At 48.7% G+C, this 16,857-nt stretch overlaps 1 protein-coding gene across 2 annotated transcripts; it reads right to left on the bottom strand.

The window, feature by feature from the left end:
• Positions 1-1,863: 1,863 nt before the first annotated feature.
• ASPDH (aspartate dehydrogenase domain containing) lies at positions 1,864-13,844 on the bottom strand. Of its 2 annotated transcripts, XM_076069400.1 has the most exons (8): positions 13,779-13,844; positions 12,117-12,195; positions 9,250-9,394; positions 7,563-7,647; positions 5,626-5,775; positions 4,141-4,382; positions 2,663-2,808; positions 1,864-2,038 (listed from the first exon to the last, which is right to left on the bottom strand). In XM_076069400.1, exons 2-8 carry the CDS (start codon positions 12,175-12,177, stop codon positions 2,001-2,003), a joined length of 867 nt encoding a protein of 288 aa, XP_075925515.1. In that variant the 5' UTR covers positions 12,178-12,195; positions 13,779-13,844; the 3' UTR covers positions 1,864-2,000. The 2 variants fall into 2 exon arrangements, with proteins under 2 accessions (XP_075925515.1, XP_075925513.1); XM_076069398.1 differs by lacking the exon at positions 13,779-13,844 and having other exon boundaries at positions 12,117-12,647.
• Between the last annotated feature and the right edge of the window lie 3,013 nt (positions 13,845-16,857).

Below are 16,857 nucleotides of genomic sequence, written 5' to 3'. Positions count from 1 at the left end.
ATGAGTATTCTGATACTGATTGCTTTTTGAAGGGTCATTGACCGAAAGGTCCACCGATTATGTATTTGATTTTCCTTTCAAGGCAGAGAAATTAGTTTAAGGTTTTTATTTGCTTGTGCACGCCTTGCTCAATGCACTCCCACTAAATATTGTAGTGCAATGAGAGAGTACTGTAGTGTATAGGCAAATTGCACAATGGTTTGTATTAAAAGTCTATTTTATTATTGGTGATCTTGTAGTTCATTGGTTTCCGAAATTGTGCCTCTGACCAAGTCGCATGGAGTGCGCCCGATATCGGAAGCCAAACATGGTAAAGCCTGGATAGTGATCAATAACCGCGACATGAACGCCCAGTTGGAAACCGAAGGAAGGGATTCCTTTACATTACTGTTGGAACGGAGTGGCTAGTGCTTTGGTTCTGGCGTCATTGCATTATGGCGTGTTACAGGATTATTCTTATGGGATTAAAAGCGTTTGAGTGCTCGATGATTTTTATCGGATTCGAAGTGCTTTCATTGCGAATGTCAAACGAATATAAAAACGTCCAACCAACTTTCATTTGACCATTAGGACGTGACTTTAATTGGTAACCCTGTAAAAAAAAAGAGCCTTACCCTAAATACTTAGGCATAGCATTAGCCAGAAGCATCACGTTGAAAAAGCAGATTGGAAAGGTGTGCAAAAAAACACAAAAAAGAGGATTCTGATTCGATAACTGACCGCAACAACATTGGCAGCCGCCGGCTGAACTGTACGTGTGGTCCAGTGTCGAGATGTTAATTACCTCGCCTGGTATGCAAGAGGTCGTGGGCTCGATCCCGACCCTGACACCTGTATATTTTAAGTTTGCGTGTTCTCCCCGTGGTCCCGTGGATTTTTTTACAGCTCCTCCGGTTTTTCACCCCACCTTTAGAAACATGCGTTAAGAGTATTTGGCTGCGATACATTTCCACATGACAAGCTACTTCGTTAAGCTATCATTTATGGTCATGTCACTTCCTAAAAAGAGCGATAGAACTCAGTGGGCCTTACCTGGTAAATAAATAAAAAGTCTCAGTCTGGGCATCAAGCACCGACACTGAAATCGCACCACCAGATCAACAGCATCCTTCGAACAATAACGGGCACACTGCCTTGCGTTCCCACCGAATGGCTACCCCGTTCTGGTCAACGTTATGCCAGTCAACTTCTCGCGGGATGCCGCGACATCAAACCAACTGGGAAAAATCCGAAGAAGTGTAGACCTTCCCGTTAAACCAGTGTTCTCTCATTTTCAGAGGGCCGCCACACCGCCCGCAAGGGGTCTTTTCACTCGTTGTGTATTGTCGTGGGCCACACGTCAGGGGCCGCACTAAAGGCCACCAGGGGCCACCAGGGGCCACCAGTGGCCTGCAGGCCTTGCAATGAAGACCGCTGCGTGAAACCAAGACCTGCCGGCACATTTAGAGCCACCCTCAAGGCCTTCTTCCCATGGGCTTCTCGTTGTTATGTAGCTCTCAAGTCAAGTTCGACTCCAGTCCGTGGTGTCAAACTCATTTCAATGAAAACACGCAGCAAACAAAAGGTCATGCTACCACAGCAACGAATGCATATTTATACTAAACTAATCTGTTCAATGGTATACCCACGACACAGTGACATGCGAGTAATGGGGGTTATTTGACCGTTATCACGCTGATCATTGCGGGTTGAAGGCGGAGAGTAAAGCCGTGGAAGCATAGAAGTACAATACAGCAGACCCTGCTGCATTACCCTCTACTGCCCACCACTTAGCCTCACAACAGCCTACAACATCGTCCAAGCATCTGGGCACAACCCTGCTTTGCTTCCGTAATGGGACAAGATTGGACACATTCCAGGTGATTTGATCATAGGCATTGCGTTTTATTACTATTCATAATTTTGTTCATCCAGCACGATTATTGTAGTAGTCGTACAGCTCAGGTGTGGTGGTTGCGATTTGTGGGGTCCAAGAGGTGGCAGCTGTGAGCTGCCAAGCCTCAGCAGAGACACACGCGGCCTCCGTGGCCTTTGGCTCCTACAACACACGCAGGGGAATCAAAGTAACGATATGTATGTACTTATTATGAACTTCTTTCGCACCGTACGTAGACAACTGTCCTAATCGGCGGTGCATCTAGCAGAGGAGAAGCTGGGTTATGTTTTGCATCCATTTGAGTAGCTGCTTGTAGACGAGCACCTTGAGTGAGACTTGTCATTTAGATTATACTGCACGTGGACTTAAACCATGGACCAAGATAAATGCAACTGAAGGTGTGTGAAGATATAATGCGCACGTTTCTCAATCATGAGGTCGTGAGTTCAAACCTTTCACCACCACCATTGTCATGGATATCATCATTGCTATTAACAAGCAGGCATCATCAGTCACATCATCATCAACAGTAGCAGCATCAATGTCACTGCATTGGGATGATAAAAAATTAGCACCACCTAGTGGGGTTGCACCGTTTGGTGGGTTGTCCTGTTGAGAAACGTATCTCTTGAAAAGGAATGTAGAATTTCCATCACTGGCTCAGGACCACCAACATAGATGAGCACCATTCAGTGCTCATTTGGGCATGGATTCACTCATTGTTTTTGTTTAAGCAGTATATCATCACACCGACAGCGTAAATTCCCAGCGGGTGATGAGACCTACCCAGCAAGCTGCTGAGGAACGAAGCGTAAGTTGCATTCCCAGTTACAGCGCCGGGCAGCGCGGGATTGCGCCGAGTGGTCGTCACACTAAAGGGAGGATCCCCCACGCCCCTCACCTCGATCTCCACGATGTGCCAGTCCGGCAGGCTGGGAACATGAACAAGAGTTATTCGAGATTGCGGTTTACAGAAGAAATCTCATTTGAACTCCTAGACTGCAGGCTACCGAAGTCATCCAGATTCACAATTGGTTTTTGGGTCAGATCGCTGCGTTAGTACAATGTGTGGTCTAAACCCTCCTCCACCTGACACGACCAATTAATAAAAGTTGCCGCGTGATGAACAAACGTGCCGCTTTATCACTGCTTCAGCAGCACCACCGGTGTGTTGGAGAGCAATTAATGACACTTACCAATTGAGTACGGACGTTTCATTGGTGATTACAACTGGCATCATCAGGCAGTTGCCAGAAATCTGAAAATGTTGTTCAAGTTGCGTCGAGCAGGGTTTACGACACGCATTTTACTTAAATGATCTAACCCAATAATCCAATATAAATCGTAATATTGGTCACGAAAGCCTACGTGATGAATCAAAGTCACCCGGATAGCCAGGCTTTAATGAAGGGTGTGATGATGTACACCTGTGATTCTCCACATCTGTAGCACAGATTGGTGGATCATCCATACATCTGTGGGTTGGTGAAGGCAGGGAGCATAGATTCCAGAGCGTAGTACAGTACAACAATGTATTTGCCGCACGGCCCTCTACTGCCCACAACGTAACCTCGCAGCCACTCGTAACACCTGTTTGATGCACACGGTGGTTACCCATAAAAGCACTATCCAGGTTGCCCCTGCTTAGCTTCTGAGAACTGATGAGTTGAGGAACACTCTGGGAAATCTGTACATTATATCACGTGACTTCTGTGTGGCCACCATGAATCCCTCTCCCTCTCCCACCCCTTGTGGAAAAAAACAGACGCTGCTCCGTGCAGCAGCGTCAAGACCCTCGTGTAGCCTCTTCCTCCCTCTCCTCATCTCTCCCTGACCCTTCGCACACATTTCCCATTCCTTTTCCATCCTTTTCCTCTTACTTCCACTTTCTTTCTCTTCTCCCCTTTCCCGTTCCGTTTATTTACCCGCGCATAATAATCCTCGTCCCTACTCCCTGTTCGCGCGGCGTGCCATGGTTACAACAGTCGCTAGTTCAGAATCAACGTGCGTTGGGAGTATTTGGCTGCTATACATTTCCACGTGATAAGACACTTGGTTGAGCTATCATTTGTCGCCAGGTCGCTTCTGAAAAAGAGCTGTGCAGCTCAGTGGGCCTTACCTGCTAAAATAAAAATTAGCTTAAGTATAGTTCAGTTTAAAACCGACCAAATACATGGCCGGTCGCGAAAAGACGAGCTGCGCTTGAGCGGCCGCTCGCTCGCACGCTCGCACGCACGCGCGCTCGCACGCACGTGCGCACGCACCTCGAATCGGCCACCAGTCGGCCGGTCACGCCGTCGAACCCCAGGTTGTGCGCGGCCATGGCGGCGGCCGCCATCGTGTTCACGTTGTTCGGGGCCAGAGGGCAGAGGTGTCGCACGGGGCCCTCGTACAAGACGCGGCGTCCAGCCCCTGCGCCTTCTGCCAGCGCCTGAGCGTTCGCCTGCCGAAGGGCACCCTCGAGCTTGAAGCTCGCCGGGTGTTTGGTCATCGTGACGGTCAGGGCCTGCGTCGGCAAAGCGGGCCGAAAGGGGGAGGTGGACAATCAGGCAAAGGTTAAAACGGTAAAGGTGCGGCCCCGTGACATTTTGCTCTCACCACTGCAAGCGGAAGGGGGCCTCCACTACAGGGAGCTCAAAAAGTGAGACACCATTCCCTCGTTATTCGCATTCCTAAAGAGGGACTGGTCCCCTCCATAGGAATGTGAAGTTGCCGCCACCACCACTGTATCTAGGCTACCAACAGCGGTGGGATATATGGCACTGTGGCTATTCTCTAGATCAGAGGTTGGCAACCCACGGTTCAGGAGCCGCATGCGGCTCTTTAAGGACTGCTTCGTGGCGATATTTATTAAGGGCCACTGTCTCGTATTCACCACACGAGTTGCGACTCTTTAAATATTTAGAGGTTTTTTTTTATAGAATTTGGAAAAAAAAACTGCTCTTGTTATTTTAGTTGCTGATCCCTGCCCTAGATCATGTGACCTAGCATACGATTGATAAATGTAGGTATGTTGTTCATGTCAGGTAATTCAAATTGCCGAGTATCAGGTGGCATACATACCGAGCGACATATTGAACGGTGGTAAGCAAACTTGCAATGAAGGCCACAAGGTGCCAAAATGCACAAACCACCTCTAACGCAGGGACACACAAATATATTTGACAATGATTACAGGCTACAACTCAATGCAAGCGCATGGCACAACAGCTCTCCACCCTGTCGCATGACACCTGATGGCGTACCAGAACTTATTTTGTTCCGAGCGGTAGGTGGCTATGCACGCTTGTAACTCAGCACTGTGGAGGCGTGGGTTGGTGGATCACACAAATGTTGTGAAACTCCATTCCCGCGGGTGTCGAGGAGCCACTCCTTGGCTCGCCAGGAGAACGCGGCAAAGCGAAATGTGGACTGCACCTGTTCTATCTGTATGGGATAGAGTGTTGCCCCCTCGCAAGTGTTTCTCCGGGTGCTCCGGTTTCCTAGCACGTGTAAAAACTCATTAACTGACCGATAACATCTTATTATCTTAATATAGAGATGACCGCAGAGCTTGGGCAACCGTTGGTAGTGCCGGCTCACCGCCTGGCTGGTGCCTTTCCCACTTTTCTGCGGCTCCTCGCGCCTCTTGGAGCCGTTCTCTCTCTCTTCGGTGGCGAGCAAGCACCGTGCGCATTACAAGCCGACGTAAAAAAATAAATGATTGTTAAATATCTTTTTTTTTCTTAAAAAGTTCAAGCGCTGCGGACCTTGAGCGTGCCTCGGTCGGCCATTTTCTGGATGTCGTCTCCTCCCCAGAAGGCCCCAGCGGGCACGTAGAGCGTGCGGCCGTGCGTGGCACTCGCCTCGCGCAGCCGTCTCTCCGTCGCCGCGTCGGCCAGGGCCGTCGGAGAGCCCACCTGGGCCGTAGCGGGAGAGACTTTGACGTCGTTACCAGCGCCGCCTCTGGATTAGCACTGTTGGCTACGTGCGGTTGCGAAAGAAGTTCAGCGTACATACGTACATCATCAACATCATCATCCTTAGCATGGTGGGCTACGTACGGTGCGAAAAAAGTTCAACGAACAACCATACAATCACCAATAGATAAGTTTTATTTTTATATTTTAGGTGATTTGTTTAACTTTCCTACACTTTGCACTCCAATCGTGTTTTTGTATTGTTTGTTGTTGTAACGTTCTGACCTACCCCGACTGGACGTCTGTGAAAAAGAGCTCTATAGCTCATCGGATTCCTCTAGCGTAAATACAGATTCTGATTCCGATCAGCGCGGTTGGCTACGTACGGTGCGAAAGAAGTTCAACGTACGTACATTCGTGCAAGGTTTGCTTTTGAAAAGGACACCAATACCCCGGTTTACGTCGGGGGATGCGTTCCTGAAAGGTGCGACGACAAACATTGAAACGTTGTGAATCCAATCTTGATTTGAAGCTTTCGTGACTGCAGAAATCCATACTCTTTGGTTCTTTCGGTAAAGTCACATAGGTAGAAACAAAAAATAACATATCACGACGTTTCGACCGCAACACAAGTGGTCGTCCTCAGGTGACCGCTTGAACCAGCAGTTCCACTGCTGGTTCAGCGGTTCCACTGCTGATTTATATGTTTTCCGCCTGAGGACGACCGCTTCTGTTGCGATCGAAATGTCGTGATCTATTATTTTTAGTTTTATTTAATTTTGCTACCTACGTGACTTTACCGGAAGAAACAAAGAGTTGATCATTGTTTTTTTTTTACCCTTTTATCTGGCAACAAAACTGACACCTCTTTTTTACAAGGAGTCACGTTTGCATTGACCGCAATACCTGCGGTCGGAATGCAAACAAAAAAACACAACTCTGATAATGTATTCACTGTCCTTGAAATTGATTGGTCCACACCCGAGACAGCTTTCCTTAGAGCCTCGTCTCACGTGGTGTTGGACCAGATGACGACAAAGAGTTGTGAATCCAAGCTACTTCCAGGGTGGTGATGGTGAAGGAGGCGAAGGCTGAAAGGCGACAGGACGACGAGAGAGGCCGGACGACGCTGCCAGCGATGTGAGTGTGAGTTGAGGCGACGCAAATCGGGTAGCGGTGTTAAAAATAAAGTGACGACGTGTTTGCGAAATTACATAAAAGGGGAAGACGTAAATAGGGGTATTGCTGTAATTCGTTTCTGAGTTTGTTGTTGGGGTTTATTTGTAACAGTTGCTGAGCACAAAATGAGGGTAATCATAAAATATACTTAGCTTACGCTACCAGCCGAGTAACAGTAATGATATCGCACACTGAAAGAGGCGTGATAATACAGGATTACAAATACCCGTCTTTAGTAGTATGAATAATACAATAAGAAATGTTTTATGCTAATAGCATCCGACAACGCTGCACATTAATTATAATATATGAGGACCAAATCCCATATACAGTCACTACCAAGCAAAATTAAAACCCTTACTATCGAGCAAAAAAAAAATTGCGCCACAATAAAAAGCACGAACAACAAAACTGTATCGCCACAAGGAAATGAGTCACATCCCATAACTTAAGTGCGAATGGTTAACTCCCCAACACCGGCTTCACTGACTCCACAAGAAAAGCGTTGTCGGTGCCACGCGCGCTCCTCACTTCTCCACCCCAGCTGCTGCTGCTGTTGCTGCTGTCTGAGGACTCCCTGCAAATGTGCGCCCATGACCCCAGCTCACCAAGTAGTCTGCGTGCTGCAGGAACATCTCCCCAAAGTCCCTGGAAATGTTTGGATGAGAAACCTCCACAATAAGATCTGCCCTCCTGTGCAAAAAGACAAAGACAAAGATCCCCCGTATAGCCTTAACAGACTGTTGGGGGCAAGTACTGTTAGCAAGCACCTGTGAAGGCCGGCGTGGCACACGATGGGGTGGGTAGTCAAGACCACGCCCGGCCGCCTTTGTCTCCCCAGTGGCGATGTTTAACACCACACCAGGTATTAATTGAGGCCGAGTTGACCTCGGGGAGGTTCAGATAATCGTCACTGGTGTTGGCCACAAGCGGGGAATCGAACTCAAGTCGCTGGGTTTGTAGCACCGTGCACTTAGCGCTACGCGCACACACACACACACAATGCCAGGGCGAGTGATATTAGCAAGCGACCCTTAAGGTCGCTACAGCAAACGATTGGGGAGAGGTCTCTGTAAACATGCCACGTTGAGCCAACGTCGGGCCAACGTTCGCAAGCGATTGGAACCGTTTGCTCAACGTTGGCACAACATTCAATTTACCGGGAAGTGGCAGTGGGTCACGCACAGTGCTATGATATTAACCCAGTGACCTGAGTTTGAGTTCCGGCCACTGCTAACATGGACAGCGAGTGATATCTGATCCCGTCATGGTCCTCCTCACTTCACCACCATGCACCCACAAGTATGGTGAAGTATGGTCAAAGGAACCCCCATGACCAACATGGGGAAGGCTTCATTAAGCCCCTCTGATTATCATACTTACATTAAGTAGTGGCCTGAAAGAGCGCTGTAAACTTTATTAAATAAGGACTCAAACTGCAAGAGGTAAATGCAGACACACCGCGCCCATCGTGGACTTCAATAGGCAAGCGTATGAACGTGCTTACTCAGGAACTAATGGTCGTGGGTGACACACACCTATGTATTGGTGCGAAGCATCGCTCAAGTTCCTCCGAGATTGATTTGGAATAAAATCTCAAAAGAATGTCGTGTTTTGTTTGCTCATATCGCCTATGGAAGAATCAGCCACTAGAATCCCATGCAAATGATTGGAAATGTTAACATGGTAATCGCCGATCGCAGAATCTCGATTCCTGTATAAATCGTCAAGGATGGAATCTATAAATTGCGTATGATTCCCACAGGGATCATCCAGGATTGATTTGAGGAATCACAAAAGGTCCCTGCAGGAATAATCCAGGGTGGACTTTTCAGAAGCAAAAAGGATTTTTGCAGAAAACATCCAGGACGTGATTCCTACATTACATCCTGGATGTGTTCTGCATTAATTAATTGATTCCTGCAGGAATTACCCGAGATGGAATCTAGAAATCACAAAATGTGAATACAGTAATCATCCCGGATGGAATTTAGAAAGCTTCGTAACTGGGTAAGATTCCTGCAGGAATCATCGAGGATAGAATTTCAGGAACTGCGTTGCAATTCCTCCAAGAATCTCCCAGCTCCCGTGGCAATACTGAGGGTTCACCACGTGTTGTGGAATTCATGGCCAGGGCCAACTCACCTCTGAGGGTTCACCACGTGTTGTGGAATTCATGGCCAGGGCCAACTCACCTCTGAGGGTTCACCACGTGTTGTGGAATTCATGGCCAGGGCCAACTCACCTCTGAGGGTTCACCACGTGTTGTGGAATTCATGGCCAGGGCCAACTCACCTCTCGGCAAATCGCTCCAAGTCACGCAGCTGCTGATCCGGCTCCACGTTGCCCTGCATGCGCTCAGCGCTCCGGTTCCACACGAAGGCAAGCTCCAGGCCATGTGCTCCACCTTCCCTCTGCAGCTCCCGCACCAGATACTCCCCTGTGGATGGGTACAGTTCTTTTGCAGATCCGCTGCTGGATGGGGGCATCCCCTCGCCATGCAGGTCGTGTGGGTTACTTGAAAATGCTTCACCGCGCTGGTCAGTGCGGGTTGGTTGAAGACAAGGAGCATAGATGTTGGAGCATAGTATAGTACAACAATGACTATTTACGCACTGCTCTTTGTTGACAACCTAGTCTCCCAGAAGGCTACAATGGATGTTTTGTGCATGGCAGCCACCGATCCGAGCACTATCCAGGCTCAAACCAGCTTAGCTAACGATATCTTACGAGATTTGGCGCATGCCGAGTGATTTAAACCAATTAACGAATCACCATCAGTCGATAATTATCGCTTATCGATACACGAACTGCACTTTTGTGAACGTCCACACAGAGTACAGTACAGCAATGGATATTTCTGCACTGGCCTTTGCGGACAACAGAAGCCCCGTAGAGCCGTCTCCAGCGGTGATGCCAGAAGATTCTCATGCCAGATGATTCTCATTGCAGCTAGAATGATGAGTAACTATGGCGTGGTGGGCTGATGGAATTAAATGGTCACTGCTTTGTGGGATTCATATTTGCTTCCTTACACACAAAGTGTTCGCCACAAATGAACCACAATGCATTGCTGATCTCTTCAAGGAACATAAACTATCCTCGCAGCAGCTGCTTTTGGCCGGCCATCGGACAAAGACGGGTCACCACATCGCACGCTTGGGGCCGTCTGGAACGTTCTTCCTTCCGATAATAGGAAGCTACCGGAGCGATGCACTTTTAAATCTAGATTGAACACTTATTTCTTTAAAACTGCTTTTGATGTTTAGTTTGTTGTCCTTCCCTCGCACCTCCGATTAGCACGGTTGGCTACGTACGGTGGGAAAGAAGTTCAACGTACACACATATACAAACTGCTTTGATGGCATGAGCTGGAAGTGCCCCAGCTGGACTAGAAAGGCCAACTTAGCCTTTTGCAAGTTGCCAATCACCACATTACATCTGGAGGTATCGTTTCAGAGCACTGGTGGACTATTTATCTTGTGGTGGTGGTGGTGCTGCTGCATCTGCTGCTTTGGCAGTGGCGCACATTCAGAGTTAACAAAACACAAAACTCAAAAACTATTGGCCAATAACACTGTGGCCTAAAAATGTATAAAACATTATGTGTTTGCTGTGAATGAAGGCCATTGCACAAAACGTTGCCAATTATATATTTTTTAATGTGTTGATTTTATATCCTTTGATTTTTATGTCGATTGGGTTCAGAAGGGCGGGGGAAATGAATGCCCCCTTCAGTACCTCAAGGCAAGTTAGTCAAGTAACCACTTCAATTGCAGCCAAATAATCTAAAAGCATATTTTTTTAATGTGGAGGAAAAAACCAGAGAATAATCCACGCGACCACGGGGAGAGAGACATGCAAACTCCAAATATACAGCAGGCATCAGGGTCAGGATGGAACCTACGACCTCCTGTATACCAGCCGAGGTAGTTAACATCTCGCCGCCGTGACGCTGATCAAGCTGCTGATGTGGCCCCTTGTGTTGCCTCCGAAACGTCATGATTTAATTTAGTTGTTTTCATTTATTTTATTTTACCTACGTGACTTTACCGAAAAAAACAAAGAGTATGAATCCTTGCACTCACCAAAGCTTCAAATCTAGGGTCGCTCAAATGTAGCAACCCTGCTTGGGGTGCAACCTGGACATCTGTGAAAAAAAGAGCTTCATAGCTCATCTGATTCCTCCCGTATACATAAATGTTCTGATTTTCATGTTGCCTGTACTACAGGTTGCGCGACCAAGGTGCATTGAAAATTTTGATACTCCGCCTGATGCTTCTGTTGTTGTGAAGTAACTCATGCAGCCAGCTATGGCTCTAGGATTTGGTGTTACATGTTATTTATGTAGTTTATTGTAAAAATTCGGTCACAGTCCCTATGATCACTGTTACGTTGCAATTATGGCTTTAATTTTTGGTGATTTCGAAAACGTTTTTTGGTTTGGACATGTTTGTTTTGTTGTAGTATGGAGTTAGACTGATGGCCTTAATCTAAGTTTTCTTGTGGTTGTTGTTGTTTGACTTGCATCCAACTGGGATTTTTTTTCTGGTGTACGGTGCTTTTTTCAGGAATATTTTGCTGTTTTTTTCATGGATTTTCTGTTTGCACAGTCACATAGTCACTTTAAGATATTTTTTCTTGTCCGTGTTATTGTTTTGTTTGTTTGTTGTGGTTGCACCCGATTCAAGAGCCGAATGGCTCACAGGGCTATGCCAAAATAAAGAAACTGAAACTGAAATCGCCCTCAAAATCACGCAACCTAATCAGCCATCGCCTGGCAACTGCTTTGTCCACGTGCGAGCGAGTAGCTGCGCAACAGTGAAACCACACGTCGGACGTGACGATAAATCGTAGCTCGCGAGTGTACGCTGTAAAAAAAAAAATCGCTGAAGAGATTCGTGACTTGAGGTCAACCGCTCGGGTCGCAGTGAAAGTCCACGTTGTTAGAATCGACGGCCGCATTCCTGTTGCATGCGGCTCGCGTTTGGCACTGGGCACCTCGTGTGGGAGAATTGTGAAGCGCAGGACACAGCAACCCCTGGGTGTGAACTCCTCTGCGAGGGCACGCTAAGAGTGGTGGTCAAGGCAAGAGACACTTCGAGGGAAGAGCGCGGTGGGAGGTGGGAGGTGAGAGGCGAGATGGTGGATGGGTACCTTACCAAGGTGGCCGTATCCCACGATGCCGACCCGGCGGCGGGACTTGGTTGCGGCTGAGCACATGTTGGTTTAGCGTGGGTCCTGATGGTGGATCCACACACGTGGAAGCCTCCGTCAGCGCTCGCTCTCTGTCGCGTCAGTTCTCTTACAGCCACGCAACTTCGCTACAGTTGTACGTATCCGTGTTTATGCCAGAGTATCGACGTCCTCCGATTAGCACGGTTGGCTACGTACGGCGCCAAAGAAGTTCAAGGTCTCCCCGCACATCTGCCTCTAGCCTCTGTGTCGCTTCATTCAACTCTGCTCCAGTCTCACTCTCTGCACGTGCCCCCTCTCTATGACTCTCTCTGTAAAGGCCTCTCTGCCCATTCACTCACAAGCTGCGACGTGTATTGAGACTTCCTCACGAATGTGTCTGGCCGCCAGTCAGCTCTCTGTCTCTGCTCTAATTCCAGACAAGATTAGTCGTCTGTATCTTCCTCTCACACAGTCCGCCTGTTACTTCTCACACAGCTATGTTGTCTGTAGCTGACTTTCACTAAAACAAAAACAGACTTCTCCCGTGCGTGTCTGTGTGTATCTCTCACACACCGCTCTGTCTCTATGTCTGTCTCTGTATGACTCTGTCTCTCATTCAGCCCAGACTTATTGTGGTTTGCTTCTTACACAGCTGTCTCCCCCTGTCTCGCAGCCCAGGATAGACGTTCTGGTCGTCCTCTCCCGCTCACAGCTCTTCAAGTGTCTCACTCCAGACAGACGTCTCACTGTGTGTCTCTCACAGATCTCTCTCCCACTCTCACTGTGTCTCTGTCTCTCTCGCGGATCTCTCTCACTGAGTGTGTCTCTGTCTCACAGATCTCTCTCCCACTCTCACTGTGTGTGTCTCTCACAGATCTCTCTCCCACTCTCACTGTGTCTCTGTGTCTCTCACAGATCTCTCTCCCACTCTCACTGTGTCTCTGTCTCTCTCGCGGATCTCTCTCACTGTGTGTGTCTCTCTCTCACAGATATCTCTCCCACTCTCACTGTGTGTCTCTCACAGATCTCTCACTGTGTGTCTCTCTCTCTCACAGATCTCTTTCCCACTCTCACTGTGTCTCTCTCTCACAGATCTCTCTCCCACTCTCACTGTGTCTCTGTCTCTCTCCCACTCTCACTGTGTGTCTCTGTCTCTCACAGATCTCTCTCCCACCCTCACTGTGGCTCTGTCTCTCTCGCAGATCTCTCTGCCACTCTCACTGTGTCTCTGTCTCTCTCACGGATCTCTCTCCCACTCTCACTGTGTCTCTGTCTCTCTCACGGATCTCTCTCACTGTGTGTCTCTCTCACAGATCTCTCTCCCACTCTCACTGTGTCTCTGTCTCTCTCACGGATCTCTCTCCCACTCTCACTGTGTCTCTGTCTCTCTAGCAGATCTCTCTCCCACTCTCACTGTCTCTCTCTTTCTCTCACAGTTCTCTCTCCCACTCTCAGTGTCTCTGTCTCCCTCGCAGATATCTCTCCCACTCTCACTGTGTCTCTGTCTCTCACGGATCTCTCTCTCACTGTCTCTGTCTCTCACGGATCTCTCTCCCACTCTCACTGTGTCTCTGTCTCCCTCGCAGATACCTCTCCCACTCTCACTGTGTCTCTGTCTCTCTCACGGATCTCTCTCCCACTCTCACTGTGTCTCTCTGTCTCTCCGGCGGCAGCTGCCCCAGGGCTGTAATTGCACAACTTGTGAACGCCCCCTGCACACACCACGAACTCTGACCTGGAACTGAAGTGCTTGCTAAGCTGTCACAGAGCAAGGCAAATGTTGGTTTGTCTGGGTCCTTGTATCGAATTCCCACCACGGTAAGGCGAGCCCTGCCAATGACATTCCAATTTTTTAATAGTCCCTTTGTCAATCCACTGCTCGATGAAGATCTCCCCAAACTGACTAACTTTTTATTCATTTTACCAAGTAAAGCCCACTGAGCTATATAGCCGTGTTGATCACGCGGGCGGAGTGGTGGGGGGGGGGGTTGACCATACTTCACCACCGTTGCTTTTCTTATGGGTTCGTGATGTTGCGGCAATGGTGAGTAATCGTCGGGTCAGACATATCACTCGCGCTACTGACGTTAGCCGTGGAGGGAAAGTGGCGTAGCCAGGTCAACCACAGCGCAGTTGCGTTCACCACCGCCCCACCGCTGCAGGTGGAACTTTAACGCATCGGTTAAACTTTCCTTCGAATTGACTTCATTCTTGATTGGGGGTGGGGGGGCAGTTGATCAAAATACAATGTCACAAGACGTAACAACATCGCATCCATCACGCGCAGTTGCGCAACGCGTTCACGCGACGCCCCGTTGCCGCTTCGAGGCCGATGCCTGACAACCACCACGGCGCCTGTGCCAGGCTAGGTGCACTTTGAGGCCAGGTGAAGCGTCGAAAACCTCGCCGATAGGTCTAGGGACAGACCCAGCAGGTGCCCTGGGTTGGCTGACTGAGATGACTGGCAGATGCACACCAGCTGTGCCCCCGACTTTTTCAACTCACTGTATTTTATCCGCCCGGCGCTCCGCTCGTTGTTGTGAGCGTCGCTCCTCTGCCCTGCGTTGTTGTTGGAGGGCGACTGCCTCCAACTGGTACCAGTCTTCGGCAAGTCCACTCAGCTCCACACCCTCCTGTAGCACCACATCAGCTCCATCTCTTCTCCAGTCCGTTCTGTGCACGTTTAGCCCCCCCCTCTACCCGGCCAAACAAAAGCTGCTTGGGCACGCGGTGGCTGGGCATGCGGGCTTCATGCCCCAATCAACGCAGCCTTGCCTGCCGGACGGATATGTCCCCATATATGCCACCTTTACCGACATGCATTAACCAGCGTTTTGTATAAGAGCCTGCACGACTGGCTCGCCGTGGGGAGGCTCTCATCCAACAGTGGATTTGCAAAAGGGCTCTCGGTGATCTTATGAGCAGTGTCCCATTGCTCATTTGAGCATGGAGACACTGATATGATACCACAAAATAATACAATAATATTGCGAGTGTTTATTCACACGTAAGTACGGGGGCCCACTGCGCGTTCACAAGCAACGCCCAATCCGCCAGACCACACAACGAGTGGCACTTATGTGGTTAAAATGACACGAGCAGCAGCACCTTCGGCGCGTCGTACAGAAACTTTACCGAGTGTTGCCAACAGACGGCACAAATCAAACGGGCAGGCGCATCGCAGCCAGACAACACGGGTACAAAAATTCACGGTTTGACATGAGCAACGTGGAGCTACACACCAAAACTTAACTTTCACCTGCGTCGATTATCCCGTGGCTTGATATGAACTCAGGTTTGACAAATTGAGGCCGAATGCCCAATCACGGGGGTACAGCGTGGCATCGATTAATTATCGGCTTACATGTTGCTGTGAGTCGTCCATCATGAGCTTATGGTACGAAGACAAAGATCGCAATTGCGGTTAGCCAGCAACTATTAAGGCCGGCACTGTGGCACACGATGGGATGGGTGGCCAGTAGCACGCCAAGCTGACCTAGGGGAGAGGCCCCGGGTGAGTTTAGAATTTTAGATAATCGTCACTGGTGTTGGCCGCGAACGGGAATTGAACTCAGGTTCGTAGTGGAGCGCGCTAACCACGATACGCATGCTTATGGTACCGTAACCAATTTCACGTGAAATCGTAACTGTCATACAAATGTAATGATCATCTCATTCTGGGGCTAATGGCTTAGAATGTCTCGAGTCACTCTTTACCAATACCGACTATAATCACCCAGGAATGTCTGTCCTTAACGCTCGTGACGTCACAAGCCCCCCTCATTAATATTCATGAGCAGGTGACGTCCTCCAAATGGACACCCCCCCCCCACATTAATAATCATGAGCGGGTGACGTCACTCAATATGCAATACTCCTCCCCCCTCACTAATAATCATGCGCAAGTGACGTCACATCCTCCACATGGACCCCCCCCCCTCATTAATAATCATGAACAGGTTACATCCTCCACATTGACCCCCCCCCCTCATTAATAATCATGAACAGATGACGTCCTCCACATTGACCCCCCCCCCCCCTCATTAATAATCATGAGCAGGTGACGTCCTTCAGATGGACACCCCCCCCTCCATTAATAAAAATTAGCGGCTGACGTCACTCCACATGGGGGGGGGGGGCGAGGCGCCTCCTCCCCCCTCCTCAGCATCAACTCGCAACCCTCACTACAAAGGCAGAACCCTCACGTGATCTCCGTGACGCTGTTGAGACATCAAAGTAAAAAGGACGTCATGATGAACAAGGGATTATAACCTTTAAATGAAATAGGTCTGTGTCACCGCGCCCTTACAAATTGCACACGCATTAATGCAATGAACAAGTTTCAGATTTACTGAAATACACCCATCCCTGGACGGGCAAAAGGCTAGTTCATTGACTCTTTTTTTTACTAATAAAATTGTTTACTGAATGATTTGTTGGATAATGTGTATTTATCATCTTCTTTGGTTCTTTCGGTAAAGTCACGTAGAATTATAATAAAATAATAAATTGATAAAATAAAATAACACAATAATATTCTCACGACGTTTCGGCCACAACACAAGCGGCCTTCATCAGGTGAAGGGGGCGAGACTGTCTGGTAGGACAACACTCCAGCGCTGTCCTACCAGACAGTCTCGCCCCCTTCACCTGATGAAGGCCGCTTGTGTTGTGGCCGAAACGTCGTGAGAATATTATTGTGTTATTTTATTTTATCAATTTATT

The sequence above is a fragment of the Petromyzon marinus genome, chromosome 24, assembly GCF_048934315.1.
Source record: "Petromyzon marinus isolate PM22_M1 ecotype Great Lakes invasive population chromosome 24, UKy_Petmar_22M1.pri1.0, whole genome shotgun sequence".
Lineage (NCBI taxonomy): Eukaryota > Metazoa > Chordata > Hyperoartia > Petromyzontiformes > Petromyzontidae > Petromyzon > Petromyzon marinus.
The sequence above is the reverse complement of the archived record's forward strand: the minus strand, read 5'-3'. Positions and strand labels throughout refer to the sequence as shown.